This window comes from Panthera uncia, assembly GCF_023721935.1.
Source record: "Panthera uncia isolate 11264 chromosome A3 unlocalized genomic scaffold, Puncia_PCG_1.0 HiC_scaffold_11, whole genome shotgun sequence".
Lineage (NCBI taxonomy): Eukaryota > Metazoa > Chordata > Mammalia > Carnivora > Felidae > Panthera > Panthera uncia.
Genome location: NW_026057578.1, coordinates 80,612,670 through 80,627,255, shown reverse-complemented (window position 1 = coordinate 80,627,255; position 14,586 = coordinate 80,612,670). Strand labels below are relative to the sequence as shown.

General features: G+C 48.3%; 1 protein-coding gene across 3 annotated transcripts in view; it reads left to right on the top strand.

Moving 5' to 3' along the window:
* SPRED2 (sprouty related EVH1 domain containing 2) overlaps window positions 1-12,851 on the top strand; it is a 112,157-nt gene extending 99,306 nt beyond the window's left edge. For all 3 annotated transcript variants that reach the window (XM_049650324.1, XM_049650323.1, XM_049650322.1), the window contains 2 exons: window positions 7,169-7,318; window positions 9,573-12,851. In XM_049650324.1, coding sequence (XP_049506281.1) covers window positions 7,169-7,318; window positions 9,573-10,238 — 816 coding nt within the window. In that variant the 3' untranslated portion in view covers window positions 10,239-12,851. The remainder of the gene's footprint in view (window positions 1-7,168; window positions 7,319-9,572) is intronic.
* The last annotated feature ends 1,735 nt before the right edge of the window (window positions 12,852-14,586 follow it).

Below are 14,586 nucleotides of genomic sequence, written 5' to 3'. Positions count from 1 at the left end.
CTAACTTTAAAATTTAGAAACAGAAGACTTTTTTTTCGGTGAGTAGGAGTTTTGTTTTTGTTGTTTGCTTTACAGTGAAAGAATGCCCACTTTATCCTCGGGCCCCAGAAAGCATAATGTCTTAGAGTCTAAGGCCAAAGTCGTCTCTTTCCCCCATTCTTGCAGCTGCCTCTTAGACCCAGACCGCCTGCTAGCTGGGCCATGAAAGAGCACGTGCCTGGCTGGTTGCTTGCCTTTTTGAAAGAGGACACCTGGAACCTATGTAGGCCCTTAGGACAGGTGAGCTAGTGCTACCTGTTCCCAAAAACCTGTTGATAAAATGGGTGACAATTTCCTGTTTACCAAAGGAAAAAGGTCTAACAGGTGCCAAGGGGAAAGGAGTGCTGTACTAAAGAGAGACAACAGCTCATCAAGCCACCCGAGCCAGGTGCCTTCTGAGGCACTTAACTATCCAGTGTACTGCCTTCTGAGAAGCAGAGGTGCCCAGAGTTTCGTGTCCTTAGTCTCCTTGCTGGGCCCAAGGTTGAGAGGAATTGTACATACTTATATTTAGTGTGTGTATATACCTTTAAAAAAAACAAAATGAGGGGCACCTGGGTGGTTCAGTTGGTTAAGCTTCCAACTCGACTTTGGCTCAGATTTCATGATTTCAAGGTTCATGAAATCGAACCCCATGTCCGTCTGCACTGTGAGAGTGGAGCCTGCTTGGGATTCTCTATCTGCTCCTCCCCCACTCATCATATCTCTTTCTCTCTCTCCCCCACCCTCCCCCCCCCCCAAAATAAGCAATAAAATAAAACATTAAAAATGAGAAGCCTTGCAATGGAAAGATTGCTATTGGCATTGGTTGCATCAGCTATTGAGATCTATTTTGGTGGAAGATTGCAGTAAAAATAATACAAATTGTGGTCATAACTACTAGGTAGGCTCCTTTAAAAATGCAAAATAGCAGCAGCATCTACAGACAAGGCAGAAGTGCTATTTAATGAATCCGAGGGAATCCTGTGGCCCTCGAATGAGCTAAGTAGCAGTCTCCATCAAACCCCTTGGATGTTCTTAAGAGGAGGGAAGGAGGGTTATTCATGACACTGTTAGAGCTCAGACAGACCTTGGAGATCATTGATTGCCCCCCCCCCCTTATTTTACACATGAGGAAACTGAGGCCCTGAGAAGTTAAACAACTTGCCCAACGCCTATGGCCTAACCTGGCCTGGAATCAGTTCTTGGTGCAGTTTGTGCCTAACGTTGCTGTATGATTTCCAGATGACATGGTCTGGCTTCTTAAGCATTTCTTAACCTTTGTTTTCTATGCCTTGTTTAAAACGTGTCAGCCTGCTAACCTCCTGATGGGGTTTCTCAGAGTAGGGTTGGCTCCTTGCGCTGTGTGTTTGCTTCTATCACCTCGTGTGTTCCTGGGGACACAGGGACGATGAAGTGACTACTTGTTTGCCTTACTGAAGGTGGGCTTCATCCCCATTGTCTCCATCCCCAAGACGGAGAAGGAAATTGCCAGTTGCCAACCTTCTCATAGTCATAGATACACTGAGTAGGACATTCCAAGTGCCCCTTAGTAGTTCTAAGTGTCCAGGAAAGAACAGTCCTGCCCTAGGCACATCTTTCCTCTCCTGCGGGCATTGTTTGCCCACTGCTGCTGCCTTTATGCTCTGCCCTTACCCCCTTTGGTAAACAAAGATTTAGTAGGAAAATCCAAGGGGAGTTGAAGGGATACACATAGCCTTGAAAACACTTGTTTCACTTTGAAATGCGTAGTCTGACCCACCCTGAATGCCCCAAAAAGCCCTTGGTCAACATCCAGGATTCCATCCCAGGACGGGTAATTTAAGCAGACTGCCTCCTCAGCTGCTCTGGCTTCTTGGTTCTTTCTCTCCTTCCTTTCTTGAGCTTCCCTTGGTCAAAGAAGTTCTCCTTCCAAATGAAGAAGGCTCATTCCCAGACCCAGGGCATGTGAACAGATGCATGTGCTTCTTTAAGAACTTCCAGGTAGACCCAAGGAGAGGGAAGAACAGCCAAGTTTCCAAGAGTAAGAAATCCTTTTATAAGATATGCCCGTGCAGTAGGAGAGAGCCAGCTACAGGTTTAACATGAGACATGCATCTTCTAGTCTCCCTTCCCCATTCAGTCCAATTTCCACCCAAACCGGGCAGCATTGACCTTGGGGAAACAGGTAGCCTCCTCCCAGCATCTTTTGCACTTCGGATTTTGATTTATTTTCAGATATCATAACATTAAAGCCAGCTATGCAAAAGGAAAGTCTGTGCCAACTTTTGAAGCTCTGGTGTTTTTCTCTCATTTGTTGTTAAAATTCTGGGGAATTATGGGAAATAACTGAATAAGTAGGTCTTCAGAGTCTGGCCATTGGAAGCTTGCTCTTTTTGAAGAATTTTATTAGATGTTCACTGGTAAACTTGAACCTCTTTTTCTCTTCCTCTGAGTCTAGTTCTGACTTGTCCACCCATCTAGAAGGGAAGCCACCTGGCCTTGCCCCTGCCCATGTCCCCCTGTTATGTCTGAACCCACATCCCACAGAGCACCCAGCCCAAACCCAAGAAACTTCCAGGCAAGGAATGGGTGCCTTTACTATCAAAGGTGGATTCCATCAGGCCACTCGTGTCTGTATTTTCCTGATTTTAAGGTTGGCAGTACCCGCTCATCTCAGCACCCTCTGACTCTTGCTCCCATCCTCCCCACCTCCCTTTTCTCACCTCCCTGTTCCTTCGAGTTTCTTCCTTATCAAAGTCATCTCAGCTTTCTGCCTTGTTAGAGGGCTTTAGAACCAGGCCCCACAAACCTTGTTCCTTTGAACAAATTCAGCATGACTTTTAATTAGAGAACAATTCACATCCAGCCTTCCTGAGCTGAGACCTTATTATTCAGCATTAGAATACTCAATTGCATTTCTATTGTTCAGTACCTCATATTAGGTTGCAAACTTCTTAATGGAACATCTTTTTAATAATGGGCATTGACACTGATTCAGTGTCCAACCCAGACCCAGAGGCAGGATTTTCTGGAGGCTACATTTGCAGGTGGCAGTGGTTATGCTCGCCGTATCATGTTGCATAGGACCCCTCCTCCCCAAGTCCGCAGCAGCGCCTGCCCTCCCCGTCCACAGTGGGTGGGACAGAAGGCTCTCCGTCCCTGGATGTGGGGAAGCCTACTGTTGAAGCCTCCACATTTTTTCTTCTTGAGCTCAAACCCACAACAGAGACAACCCCTGGAGAGCAAGGTGAGTTTAAAGCACATCAGAGTCTTTATGTTAAATTTTTTTTTTAACGTTTATTTATTTTTGAGACAGAGAGGCAGAGCATGAATGGGGGAGGGTCAGAGAAAGAGGGAGACACAGAATCTGAAACAGGGTCCAGGCTCTGAGCTGTCAGCACAGAGCCCGATGCTGATGTGGAGCTCGAACTCACGGACTGCGAGATCATGACCTGAGCCGAAGTCGGACGCTTAACTGACTGAGCCACCCAGCTGCCCCAAGAGTCTTTATGAGTTGAAGGTGAAGCTGTCAGATTGGTAGGTTGGTAGGTATCATTAGCTTGTGCATACAAATAACAGATGTTCAGGAGTCTTGCTTGAGAGAGTGTGTGTGCATAGCTTAGGTGGGTGGCTTTTCTCCAGTGTGTGTGGAAGCCACAAGAAGAGTTATGGGAGAGTCTGTTCAGAAGTGCAAGTGGACTGGGAGCCTGGCTGCCTCAGTTGGTAGAACGGGCAACATTTGATCTCAGGGTCGTGAGCTCAAGCCCCACATTGGGTATAGAGATTACTTAATAGGGCACCTGGGTGGTTCAGTCAGTTAAGCATCTGACTTCAGCTCAGGTCATGATCTCACAGTTCGTGAGTTCTAGCCCCGCATCGGGTGAGCTGAAGCCTGCCCGTGCTCCACCCTCTCTCCCTCTCTTTCTACCCCTTGTGCTCGTTCTCTCTCTCTCTCTCTCTCTCTCTCTCTCCATAAATAAATAAATAAATTTTTTTAAGTTCATATTTCCTTTTTAAAAAAAGATTAATAAAAGAAGAAGTGCATGTGGAAAAAAGATTTTTCCCCCTTGTTTCTTGGAGATGCCCTGCTAGTTCACTGCTTTTGCTTGTAGGCCACACTGCATGGCAAGATTTGTCTGATAGTACAGATGTGGAATAAGCCTTGGCTTTAATGGAGGCTCTCTTGCATGCTCTCCTGCTCAGAGTCCAGACACACCCAGAGCAGTCCAGGCATGGGTGTCAGCTCCGCCTGCAGTAGGCAGTGAACTGTGGACACACTTCAAAGCTTTCTAACCTTCTTGCTCCCTCGTACGAATTCGCCATTAGATTAGGAGATCTTTAACGGCTTTGCTCATTCTCACGTTCTCTGATAATGCCCAGGAAGCTTTGCACTTGATTGTGCAGTGGGAAGAGGCTGTTCAGGGTTAGGGAGGTAGGCTGGGTGCATCAGAAGGTGGCATATCTGGTTAGCTAATGAGCGCTAGGAAAACATGGGCACGCCTCATTTCTCAGAATGACTCTCTACACATTGTTAACCTGGACATAGTTCACAGCAAACAGGGTGGAGGAGGGTGAACGGATGATTAACACAGAGGTGACCACGATGCCGAGGGCATATTACAGTGTTCGATACGAGGGTAGCTTCTAACGTAAGAGATGACTGTCGTTTGGGGCGCTGGTTAAGAATTTAACTCTTGAGATTTGAATCACCCTGAAGGGCCCTTACCTACTCATTCAGGAAGTGTTTATCGAGATCTTCAGAATCTTTGTATTATGAGACCCCATCCATCCCCTTATCTCCTGGGTTTGTGTAAAGTAGGGTGCACCTTCTTACTTGGAGAAATTGTACTTGTGTTAATCACAGTAAAACACCTCTCAGAGTAGGCATTGGAAAAGACTTGGGTGAACTTGAGAAGCCGCAGTGTTGTGTACTGAAATCCCACTGGGCTTGCTGATCAGGGGCCACATTTCAGTCCTGCTCTGCAGTGGCTGCCCCGCCATGGTCTCTGAGAGTCTGTTTTCCGGCCTGTGACGTGGAGACAGTATTCCACCTGTACCCGTGCCCCCGTGTCGCCAGGGTTTGGCACACTGTATGCACTTGCACGGTCTGAGACGACTAAGAGCTCTTTGCTTTATTGTTCTGTCTGGTCCACAACCCCCTCCCCTGTGTGTTCGGTCGGTACCTCTGAAGACGTGAAGAAAGAGCGGGTCGAGAGATCGAAGACAAGACAGACTCCAGAAGAGAGTCAAAACTCCTTGCGCGTCAGTTTGGTTTCTTTCAGTTGCTGGGATTTGAGGAGTAAATAGCAATTCTTCCCCAAGTTCTGAACTACTGAGGGGGAAAAAAAAGACAGGAGACCCTTAATGAGTGAGGATGCCAGTCCTGGCTGACATCTGCAGGAAGCAGACGTCTCGGGCTGGGACCTCTCGATCAAACAGACCTGCCCCACCAGGCACGGGCGCTGGACCTCCAAAGCCTCCCACAGTGGGTTGGCCCTTGGCCTCCAAGCAGGCCGCACAGTCCCCAGAGTGGTTGCCAGTACGTGCTGTTTGCCAGGCAGGTGGCTCCCAAGAGGCAGAGCAGAGAAGGAGCAGACGCTGCGTGCCCGGTTCCTCTTGCACTGCTGTGGAGAGGAGTGAGGGCCGGACACAGGCAGGAGTGGGATGCGGGCGGAACTGCCACGGAGGAGCCAAAAGTGAGGGGAAAGCACACCCAAGTGATGAATCCCACGCATCTGGGCTTCAGTTACCAAAGAGAATCGGCCCACACCATTGGGACACCCTAGGGTAGATCGCAGGCTGCAGCCTCGACTGGATCCAAGCTCAGATGGCTCTGGGAGAGGGTGGAGGGGCTGCCTTCTCTTAGTTTTGCTTCACTTCCTCCCTGGAAGGTGCTTTCCCTGTGCCCTGGCCAGGGTTCCAGGCTTTTAGGACTCTTAGATCTTAACTTCAGAGAAAAAGACAGCATCTTTTCTGACCTCTCCATGAAAAATCTCCGTATTAACCTCAGAGAGGACCGTGTAGCCATACCTGAATTAGTCACTCTGGATGGAGGGATCAGAAACGGGCATCAGCTCTGTCTCACTTGGACCAAACAGAATTGGAGAAAAAAAATCAGGAGGGTTGGGTTGCCAAAGGGATGCCACACATGTCCACTAAGTTTTCAAAATTAACGTAGTTGTGCTGCATAATGGGAATATGGGTGTCTTTGTCCTAAATACTTGTCCCATTTTTCTGGGCATTTGTTACTCAGTAAGTTGGGGGAGAGGGTGTAAAAAAAGAAATAAGCAAATGAGACAAGGGGAATATAAGATTGAGAAATGAGAGCCAGGAAGGAGTTCGTCGATACTTGCCAAAAATAGGACACCTAGATACAAGGAAAACCTTTTCATTGGTTTGGGGAAGAAAAGGATCTGTGACTCGAAGGATGCGGAGGGCGGGTGGGTGGTTCTGAGGATTCTTGGTTTTAAAGGTGGTGGCCACCGTCCATCAGATCCATCACCTTCCAAAGACCCTGTCCCAGAGGATCCAATCTGAACTCGTCTCTACCAGGAGAGGAGTTCTGCACTCAGGTCCAAAAGAGAGGGCCTGCATTCTCTGTGCAGCTGTCTTTGTCACTTCCAGCTTACAGTGACCCTCAAGGCTTGCCTTCAACGCAGAGATTACAACATCTCTTCCTGGAAAGCCAGTGCCTACGATACCCTTGAGGTAGCCTTATTTCTGACACTTTGCCAGGATCAGCTCCGCACAGAAACATTTGGGTTTGATCTTGGCTTATATGCATCTCCTCTGCTCACCACAGTCCCTTGCAGCCAGGGCTACCAGTGGTGTAACCATTCTTGATCAAACTGGGATGTACCCACGGGAGGCCTGATGTAGTGAGCCCTTTCCCCAAAGCCTGGTGGCTGCTCCCACATTTGAGAAAACAAACCCAACTTTTCCAGGGTCTTGGTGGCTGGCTTTCTCTGCCCCTTGAGCCAGCCACATCATGTTTAGACAATCTGGCCCTTCAGGGGTCCTGGTGCTTCCCACAGCCAAGATAAACTCCAGATTTCGGGAAGTCCGGCAAGACACCAGAGTGGGGGGTAGACGGCGTGTTAGGTTTTGGTATGTGGGTTTGGTTTTTGTTTTCATTTTAATTAACTCTTGGTTACCTCCCTCTAAACAGACAGCTACAGACAGTTCTTCTAATTCCTCCCAGAAGAGGGAACAACCTACTCGGACAATCTCCTCTCCCACATCCTGTGAGCACCGGAGGATTTACACCCTGGGCCACCTCCATGACCCATACCCCACGGACCACTATCACCTCGAACAGGTGCGCGGCAGTCTGGTTCCTTTGAGGGCATGGGGTGGATGGTTCCTGATCTGCAACAGCCTCTTCCTCCTTCCATGTAGCCCGCTGCTCAAGCCCAGGCCTTCTCTGTTCCCCGTATTGACGGTGGTCACAGCAGCTCGTCCTTAGTTTTCTGTGTGCCAGACCCCTTGCTAAACCTTCCGTGTGCTTAATCTCATTGAGTCCTCACAAATTATCCCACAGGGCAGGTCCTGGGCATCCCCGGTTGATGGAAGAGAAGGCTGAGGTTTAGAGAGAGAAAGTCCTTGATGGAACAAGTCTCAAATGCAGGCGTGGGTTCTCCACGGGGCTATGCTATCTCCTGAGTTCCTCTGTCCAGAGGGCTTCCTGGCTTTGTGTGAAAGCCCAGAGCCAGGATCGGGACTAAAGAATGCTGTCCGCTTGGCTCAGGCACCCTGGCATCGCGGGTTACAGGCCCAGGCTTGCTTGGGGGGATGTAGCTGGAGTCTGGCATTCAGTAATTCAACAAATATTTACCAAGCGGCTGTTTGGCAGAGCAGGCTCCCAAACTGTGGGGCATGGACTGGTGCCTGTGGGGGTGATGTGGCCACCGGTGTGCTTTGGAAAGAAAAAGGGAGCACAGGGTTGTTTTGGTTTTTTTTTTTTTTTTTAACATAAAGCTAGATTTATAAGACTCTAAAAAATTTTGTGTGCTTCCTAATATTTTGGCATTAAAAAAAATTTTAACGTTTATGTATTTTTGAGAGAGAACACAAGCAGGAGAGGGGCAGAGGTGCCTGTGTGGCTCAGTTAAGCATCCGACTTGGGCTCAAGTCATGGTCTCACGGTTTGTGGGTTCAAGCCCTGCATCGGGCTCTCAGCACAGAGCCCGCTTCAGATCCTCTGTCTCCCTCTCTGCCCCTCTCCCGCTCTCTCAAAAATAAACATTTATATAATATATACATATAAAAGACAAAATCACATTATGTAGCTAGAGAAGGGAATTGACCCTTTGAATCACCTTACTTCACAAAATAATTAGCAAAATCTATTTCTGCTCCCAAGATTTGTTTTTATTAATCTAAGATTGTGGTTTTCTGCGAAACTGTCAAGAACCTAACAGGAATTAGGCAACATGTGTGAGGCATGGCCCCTGCCCTCTAGGAGCTCACAGTCTGGTGGGAGTGATGGATAAATGTAATTGCCATGAGATAAATTCTATGGCAATATTCTAATCACGGTAATGGCAACAGGTGTCAGCCGCATCCTGTTGACAGTTGTGTGCACGCTGCACAGATTCTCGTCGTTCTCGAGGTAGCCCTGTGCTGAGAGAGAATCTGAGTCTGCGGCTTTACTCTGGTGGGCTCCCTCAGAGCCGTTCGGAGGACCTCAGGAGTAGGAGATCTCACACTGCCACAACGAGGGTGCTCCGGGGGAGGCAGCCTTAGCGACCCACAGAGATGCCGGTGTCACCCTGGGGGGAGAATGCAGATATGAGGGCTTTGAAAACAAGGGAGCGTGGCTCTCGGGTCCAGCTCGCCTGAGCTCACATTCCAGCTTGCGCTGGACCATCTGTGAGATCCTGGTGGGATTCAAACCCAGGCAGTCCGCCTCCAGATCGGCACTCCTACCCTTTCTATATTTTCCAACCAGATGACAAGGTACTTGTATCATAGCTGCTACTATCCCTTTTTGCTATTTTGAACATGACCCACAGTGCAAAATGCATCTTGTATTGTGACCTGGAATGCATATATTCCCTACACACAGATAACCCACATATGCTACCCTTGTAACATGCAGTGCACTCCAGTATTTTTGTTTCATTGGGAAAAAAGCAGGTCTTAGAAAAGAACACACTGTACAGTAACAGGTGAAACTAATCTGTTAGAAATCAGGATAGTGGTCCTCCCACCCCTGAGGCGTAGAAGGGAACTCAAGGGAGAGGGGCAGTGTCCTAGGGAGGTCTCTCAAGTTCTGCTTCTTGAGCTAGGTGTGTTTAGCTGTCGAAAATTCAGAGTGCATTTTTTCCAATACGCACACTTTCCCCCCTCTATGGTAGTACTTCCACAAAAGGGAAAAAAGATGTCCTGACCCAGGAATGGATCAAGGATCACAATTTGAAATACACCTTCAACCCAGGGGATGTTCAGTAGTTATAGGAGCAGTGAGTTTCTTCCAGAAATGCCTTCGTCAAGGCAAAAGGTACCTAGTGGAGCGTTTTTTCTCTTTTCGGCGCGGCTATACAACCATGTCTCCTTTTCCCCCCGGGCAGCCGATGCCAAGGCCTTACCGCCAGGTGAGCTTCCCGGACGATGACGAGGAGATTGTGCGCATCAACCCCAGGGAGAAGATCTGGCTGACCGGCTACGAGGACTACCGGCACGCGCCAGTGCGGGGCAAATCCCCCGACGCCTCGGAGGACGCCGACTCCTACGTGCGGTTCGCCAAGGGCGAGGTCCCCAAGCACGACTACAATTACCCCTACGTGGACTCCTCGGACTTCGGTCTCGGCGAGGACCCCAAAGGGCGCGGGGGCGGCGTGATCAAGACCCAGCCGTCCCGGGGCAAGTCCCGGAGGCGGAAGGAGGACGGCGAGCGCTCCCGGTGCGAGTACTGCAGGGACATGTTCAACCACGAGGAAAACCGGAGGGGCCACTGTCAGGACGCGCCCGACTCTGTGAGAACTTGCATCCGCCGGGTGAGCTGTATGTGGTGTGCGGACAGCATGCTCTATCACTGTATGTCGGACCCCGAGGGAGACTATACAGACCCGTGCTCGTGCGATACTAGCGACGAGAAGTTTTGCCTCCGGTGGATGGCTCTTATTGCCTTGTCTTTTCTGGCCCCCTGTATGTGCTGTTACCTGCCCCTGCGGGCCTGCTACCACTGCGGGGTGATGTGCAGGTGCTGCGGGGGGAAGCACAAAGCGGCCGTGTGACTCGGTTTCCCTCCCTCCCTTCCTCCTCCCACAGCCACAGGGGAACTTGTCTCTGACATACTCTCACCTTCTTTCTTGCTCCCTGGTACCTTGAGGCGCTATTCCAGCCTGGGGAGCCCGCCTGGTGAACTCTGCACTTTCCCCTCTCCCCACGCAGCCCCCACCAGCCACCCACTCTGCGTCAACCACACACCCATACACGCAGGCACATGGTGTTCTAAGGAAAGGAACCTCCGCACAGACACTTGTGTACTATTACCAATCTGTAATCAAGCTAACTGTCTTATACATGTGTTGATTTCATGTCTTTCCTACCCACCTCTTCCAGCGCAAAGGCACCTGCAGTCAGAACTGCTGATTTGGGGTGGGTTTTGTAGTTGGTTTTCCAGGAGATCTTTCTCACGGGTCGGCTTGCCGGTTGCCAAGGAGCAGCGGATTCCTGCAGATAGGTAACGTCAGAATGATGAAACCCTACCGGAAGTATTGTAACCTGCAGTCAGATTATGTATAGGAGGTGAGCTAGTCAACAAACGTCTACCACAAAACAAGATCGCTTTAACTTTTGTAAACCCAAATTTGCCAAGTAAGCTGCAGTTTCTATTTGGAGCCCATAAACATTTCCTGTGCCCTCCCCCTAAAAACCTGACAATTATTTACTGATGCAAAACATTCACCCACAACAATGAGAATTGAGCCTTAACTTCAGATTAACTTGTGTGAATCAGGAAATTCCATAAACTGCATTGCATCCTCTTAGACCAGGGGTAGAAAAAGGGGATTTCAGGTTTGTCTGAGCTTCCCCAGTTACCCCTAAAGTAGAACTTTTTAAAACTGTGTCACCACCACTTCTAAAAATTTAGCAATATTAGAAGAAAACACTAATGAAGTTCTGCTCATTGTTTTGCAAACAAGATAGACTATTCACACACAAACCAGTGTTCTCCAAAGAGTTCCAGTTGTGAAACACTGAAGTTGTGGTAAAGAAAATTAGGAGCTTCCTCCCACACCCCCACTGGCTATTTTCTCTTAATGGGGGGAAATTTTAAATGTCATAAATTTGAAGAGTGGTGGGTTGCATTTTGTTTGTGGGTTTCTGTTCTTGTTTTCATCCTGGACGGAATCTCACATCACCAAATGTGTTGTTTATACTTGGGGGAAAAAAAACAAGGCCATATGTAAAAACCCTTCCAATGCCTAAGTGTCTTTCTCCTGCATCTCAAAAACCCAGACTTGCCAATTTGGGTGCACAGATGGTTAGGTCAGCAGTCTGGGTCTACCTGTCACCTTGCCATGTAGGAGGCTTCTAATTAGCTGGAAAAGAGTATTTTTCTAGTCTATTGCAAGGAGTAGCCAAATCTTGTCGCAGAAAGAAAAGTGAAGAGTGAGTGGTACCTAGCATAGTACAATCAGAACGTCATGGAGACCACAAGGGACAGGCTTGTCAAAGTTGGCCGTTCTTCCCGCCATGATCTTCCTGTGGTAGTTGCCAGCTCAGGGCAGAGCCTGCTGTGTCTCTGCTTCCCCCCATCCCTTCTCTGTTGCACACAGGGCATCGGTCTTCAAGGAAAGAGACTTTTTTCCAGTCTGCCAATCATATTGGGAAAGTACGAGCCATGCTTACCTTCATGGAACATTTTCAGCTCATCTGAGCACCCGCCGCCTTTCTTTAGTCAGATTGTCGATGTAAATACCCAGTGTGCTTACGAGTTAGTTGGTAGACATTTTCATAGGTTGGAGTGAACGGTGTGGCCTTACAGTTTGGAAAAGTTGCAGAGAGCTGTCAGTCTGGTGATGGAAGAAAAAAGAACTGCTTCCCAGTCTGGAAAACATCTAGAAAACCTTCAGCCAGCCTCCAGATGCTGTCGAGAGGCCATTGCCCCCCACTCTCCAATCCTGAGGTATTTCCTCAGGGCCTTTCTCAAGGTCTCCTCTCTACAAAGCACAACACTAACGTATGTTTTGTTAGACCTCAGTTCCGAGTGCCCCTATTTATTTCAGTAAGAATACACATGTCCCCGCCACTTTTTGTTTGTAGTCTCTATTTACTTGTTGTTTCTATCTTTTTTACCCCTGGTCCTTTTCCACCCTTTTGAAGAGTTATGCTAGTGAATCTTACTTCGCGTATACGTTTTGGTTTGTGAAGGCAGCGGTTAAGGGCAGAAGGACAGCCACGGGGACATTTATGTAAATACGTTTCTAATTGCCACACTGCAGCTGAACAGTGTGGAGTATTTTCCCAGTCAGCTTTGCCATACTGACGTCAATCATTTGAGAGAAATTATTCAGATTTTATTTTTGTATCTGTGGTAACAAAACATTAACCAAAAGATTTGTTTGGAAGCTTCCTCTGACCACCCCCCACCCCCCAGCTATTTGCTCACATTAACAAATTAAAGTGCCTGAAGCATAATTCATTCTTCACCTGTATACTAAAAAAAAACCTGTTGTATTGATTTTTTTTATAATAAGCCTTTTTACCTCTGTGTAAAAAATATATATACAAGTGTATGATGTACATTTTAGTTCTTAACTTTTTTTTATGGTTTCTAATATGTATGACCAATGTAGCCATTGCTTTAAGATGTACCATGTAAATATAAACACATCCTATCAGACCATTGACTTTGGGGTATTTGTCTGGCAGAAGGGTGGGAGGGGCGGTAGAGCCTTGGCACATGCGAGAGTTCTCGCACACAGGCCGGGAAGGGGTTTCCTCTGGAGAAGGACGCGTGGACGCTGCTGTTTTGGTGAGGCCCTTCCCGGCCGTGGCTATGTCATATTCCCCGGGGGAGACTGCAGCTTCTCGGGCTTGGATGCTTCAAGGGAAAGGAATGCTGTGTGTCACAGCCCCGGGAACACCCCCTCTTCCCAGGCCTGGCCTCCCCCACGCGTGCTCCTCAGAGGGAACAGCTGCGCTGCTTGTGAGGTATTTTCCACCAGTTCCTGCGGAACCTCGGGTGGGTATGTGTGGAGTTTGGTAGACCATTTCTCACTGCTAACAATGGTTAAGACGGCAAGACCCCCGGTCTCCTCAGAGTGACGTTTGGCCCACTTTCCCTTCCATGTGGATTCTTTGGATGCTCAAAAGTGACAGTCCTCTGGAGAAAATAAAGTGTGGGGTCTTTTAAGGGTCACAGAGGAAGGCCTCAGCTCCTCTCTGGAGAACCGAGTAGGGGCCTTAAAAAGACATGTCGAGGGGCCCTTTTAGTTTTAACTCTTCCAAGCCACAGGCAGGGGTGAAAAACAACAGGAGATTCTGGAAATTGGAAAGGAAGAGGAGAGAATTCGTAAAGATTAGTAATTAAGAGATTAATACAGAACGTGAAAGCTGTTTAGAGTACGAGAGGCATAAAGATTATAGATTATTATAGTGGGGTGAAGAGCCAGCATGGAGGAAGTAAGAACATTCAATGTAAAACATGTTTTCAAGAAGTTTGATGGTAAAGGACTAATCGGGTTGCTCTGAAATAGAACTGAATTAAGAAAAGTTATTCTCTGCCAGGACAGTGTGTATTTACTTGTGACACCTTGAATAAATTGTTAACGATTTTTTTTTTTTTTTAAGTGAGAAAAAACTGGGAAGTCACCTCCAGAGCCGCATCAGGGACCGAAATCTTACCTGACCCTCATGCCCCCGCCCCCCCATAAGGCATATGCCTCCTATCATTCATTTGCTCACAGTTGAGTAGCTGAACTGTAGAAGGGGTAAGTAACAATAACTATCACTTGACTACGGTCATGTGATGCAAGGACTGAACCAGTCCTGGCCTCGTGCTCATACCTCTGCTCACCTTCCTTTTTGGGATTGAGAAAGGGGGCAAGGGCCAAGAGTCCTCCCGGCTCCCTTGGGCCCATCAGGCTGCCTCAGGATTAGCTGGTCATCTGGCACCCCGTGTGCTCAGCCAGGCGCTGGGCACGTTACACACGTCACCTCCTCTAAACCTCCACAGAAAAAAGGGATCGTCTGCACTTAACAGGTGAGAAAGCAGACATGACCTCCATTAATTCCATCATGTTTGTTGGGCTGTCTTTCTGCCATTGTTCTCCATTAGCCCTTGGGCGAGTGACCTCACCTTTCTGACCTTTGGTCTCAGGTATGAGTGGAGGAATACTTGTCCCCGGCACGTCGGGAAGGTCACATGATGTGCTGCAGTTACAGCGCAATACAGAGTAGGTGCTTTCCCCGGCTCCTCCTGTATTCTGGAAACCTGCGGAAACAGAGCTGCAGAGAACCACCTCTTGAAGCGCAGGAAGCTGAAGTCACTGTGGCTATTTTCTGAGTATTTAGACCTACCACCTCTTTGTCGAGATTTCTTTTCCTTAACCTCTCTGCAGTTCTAAACGGGGT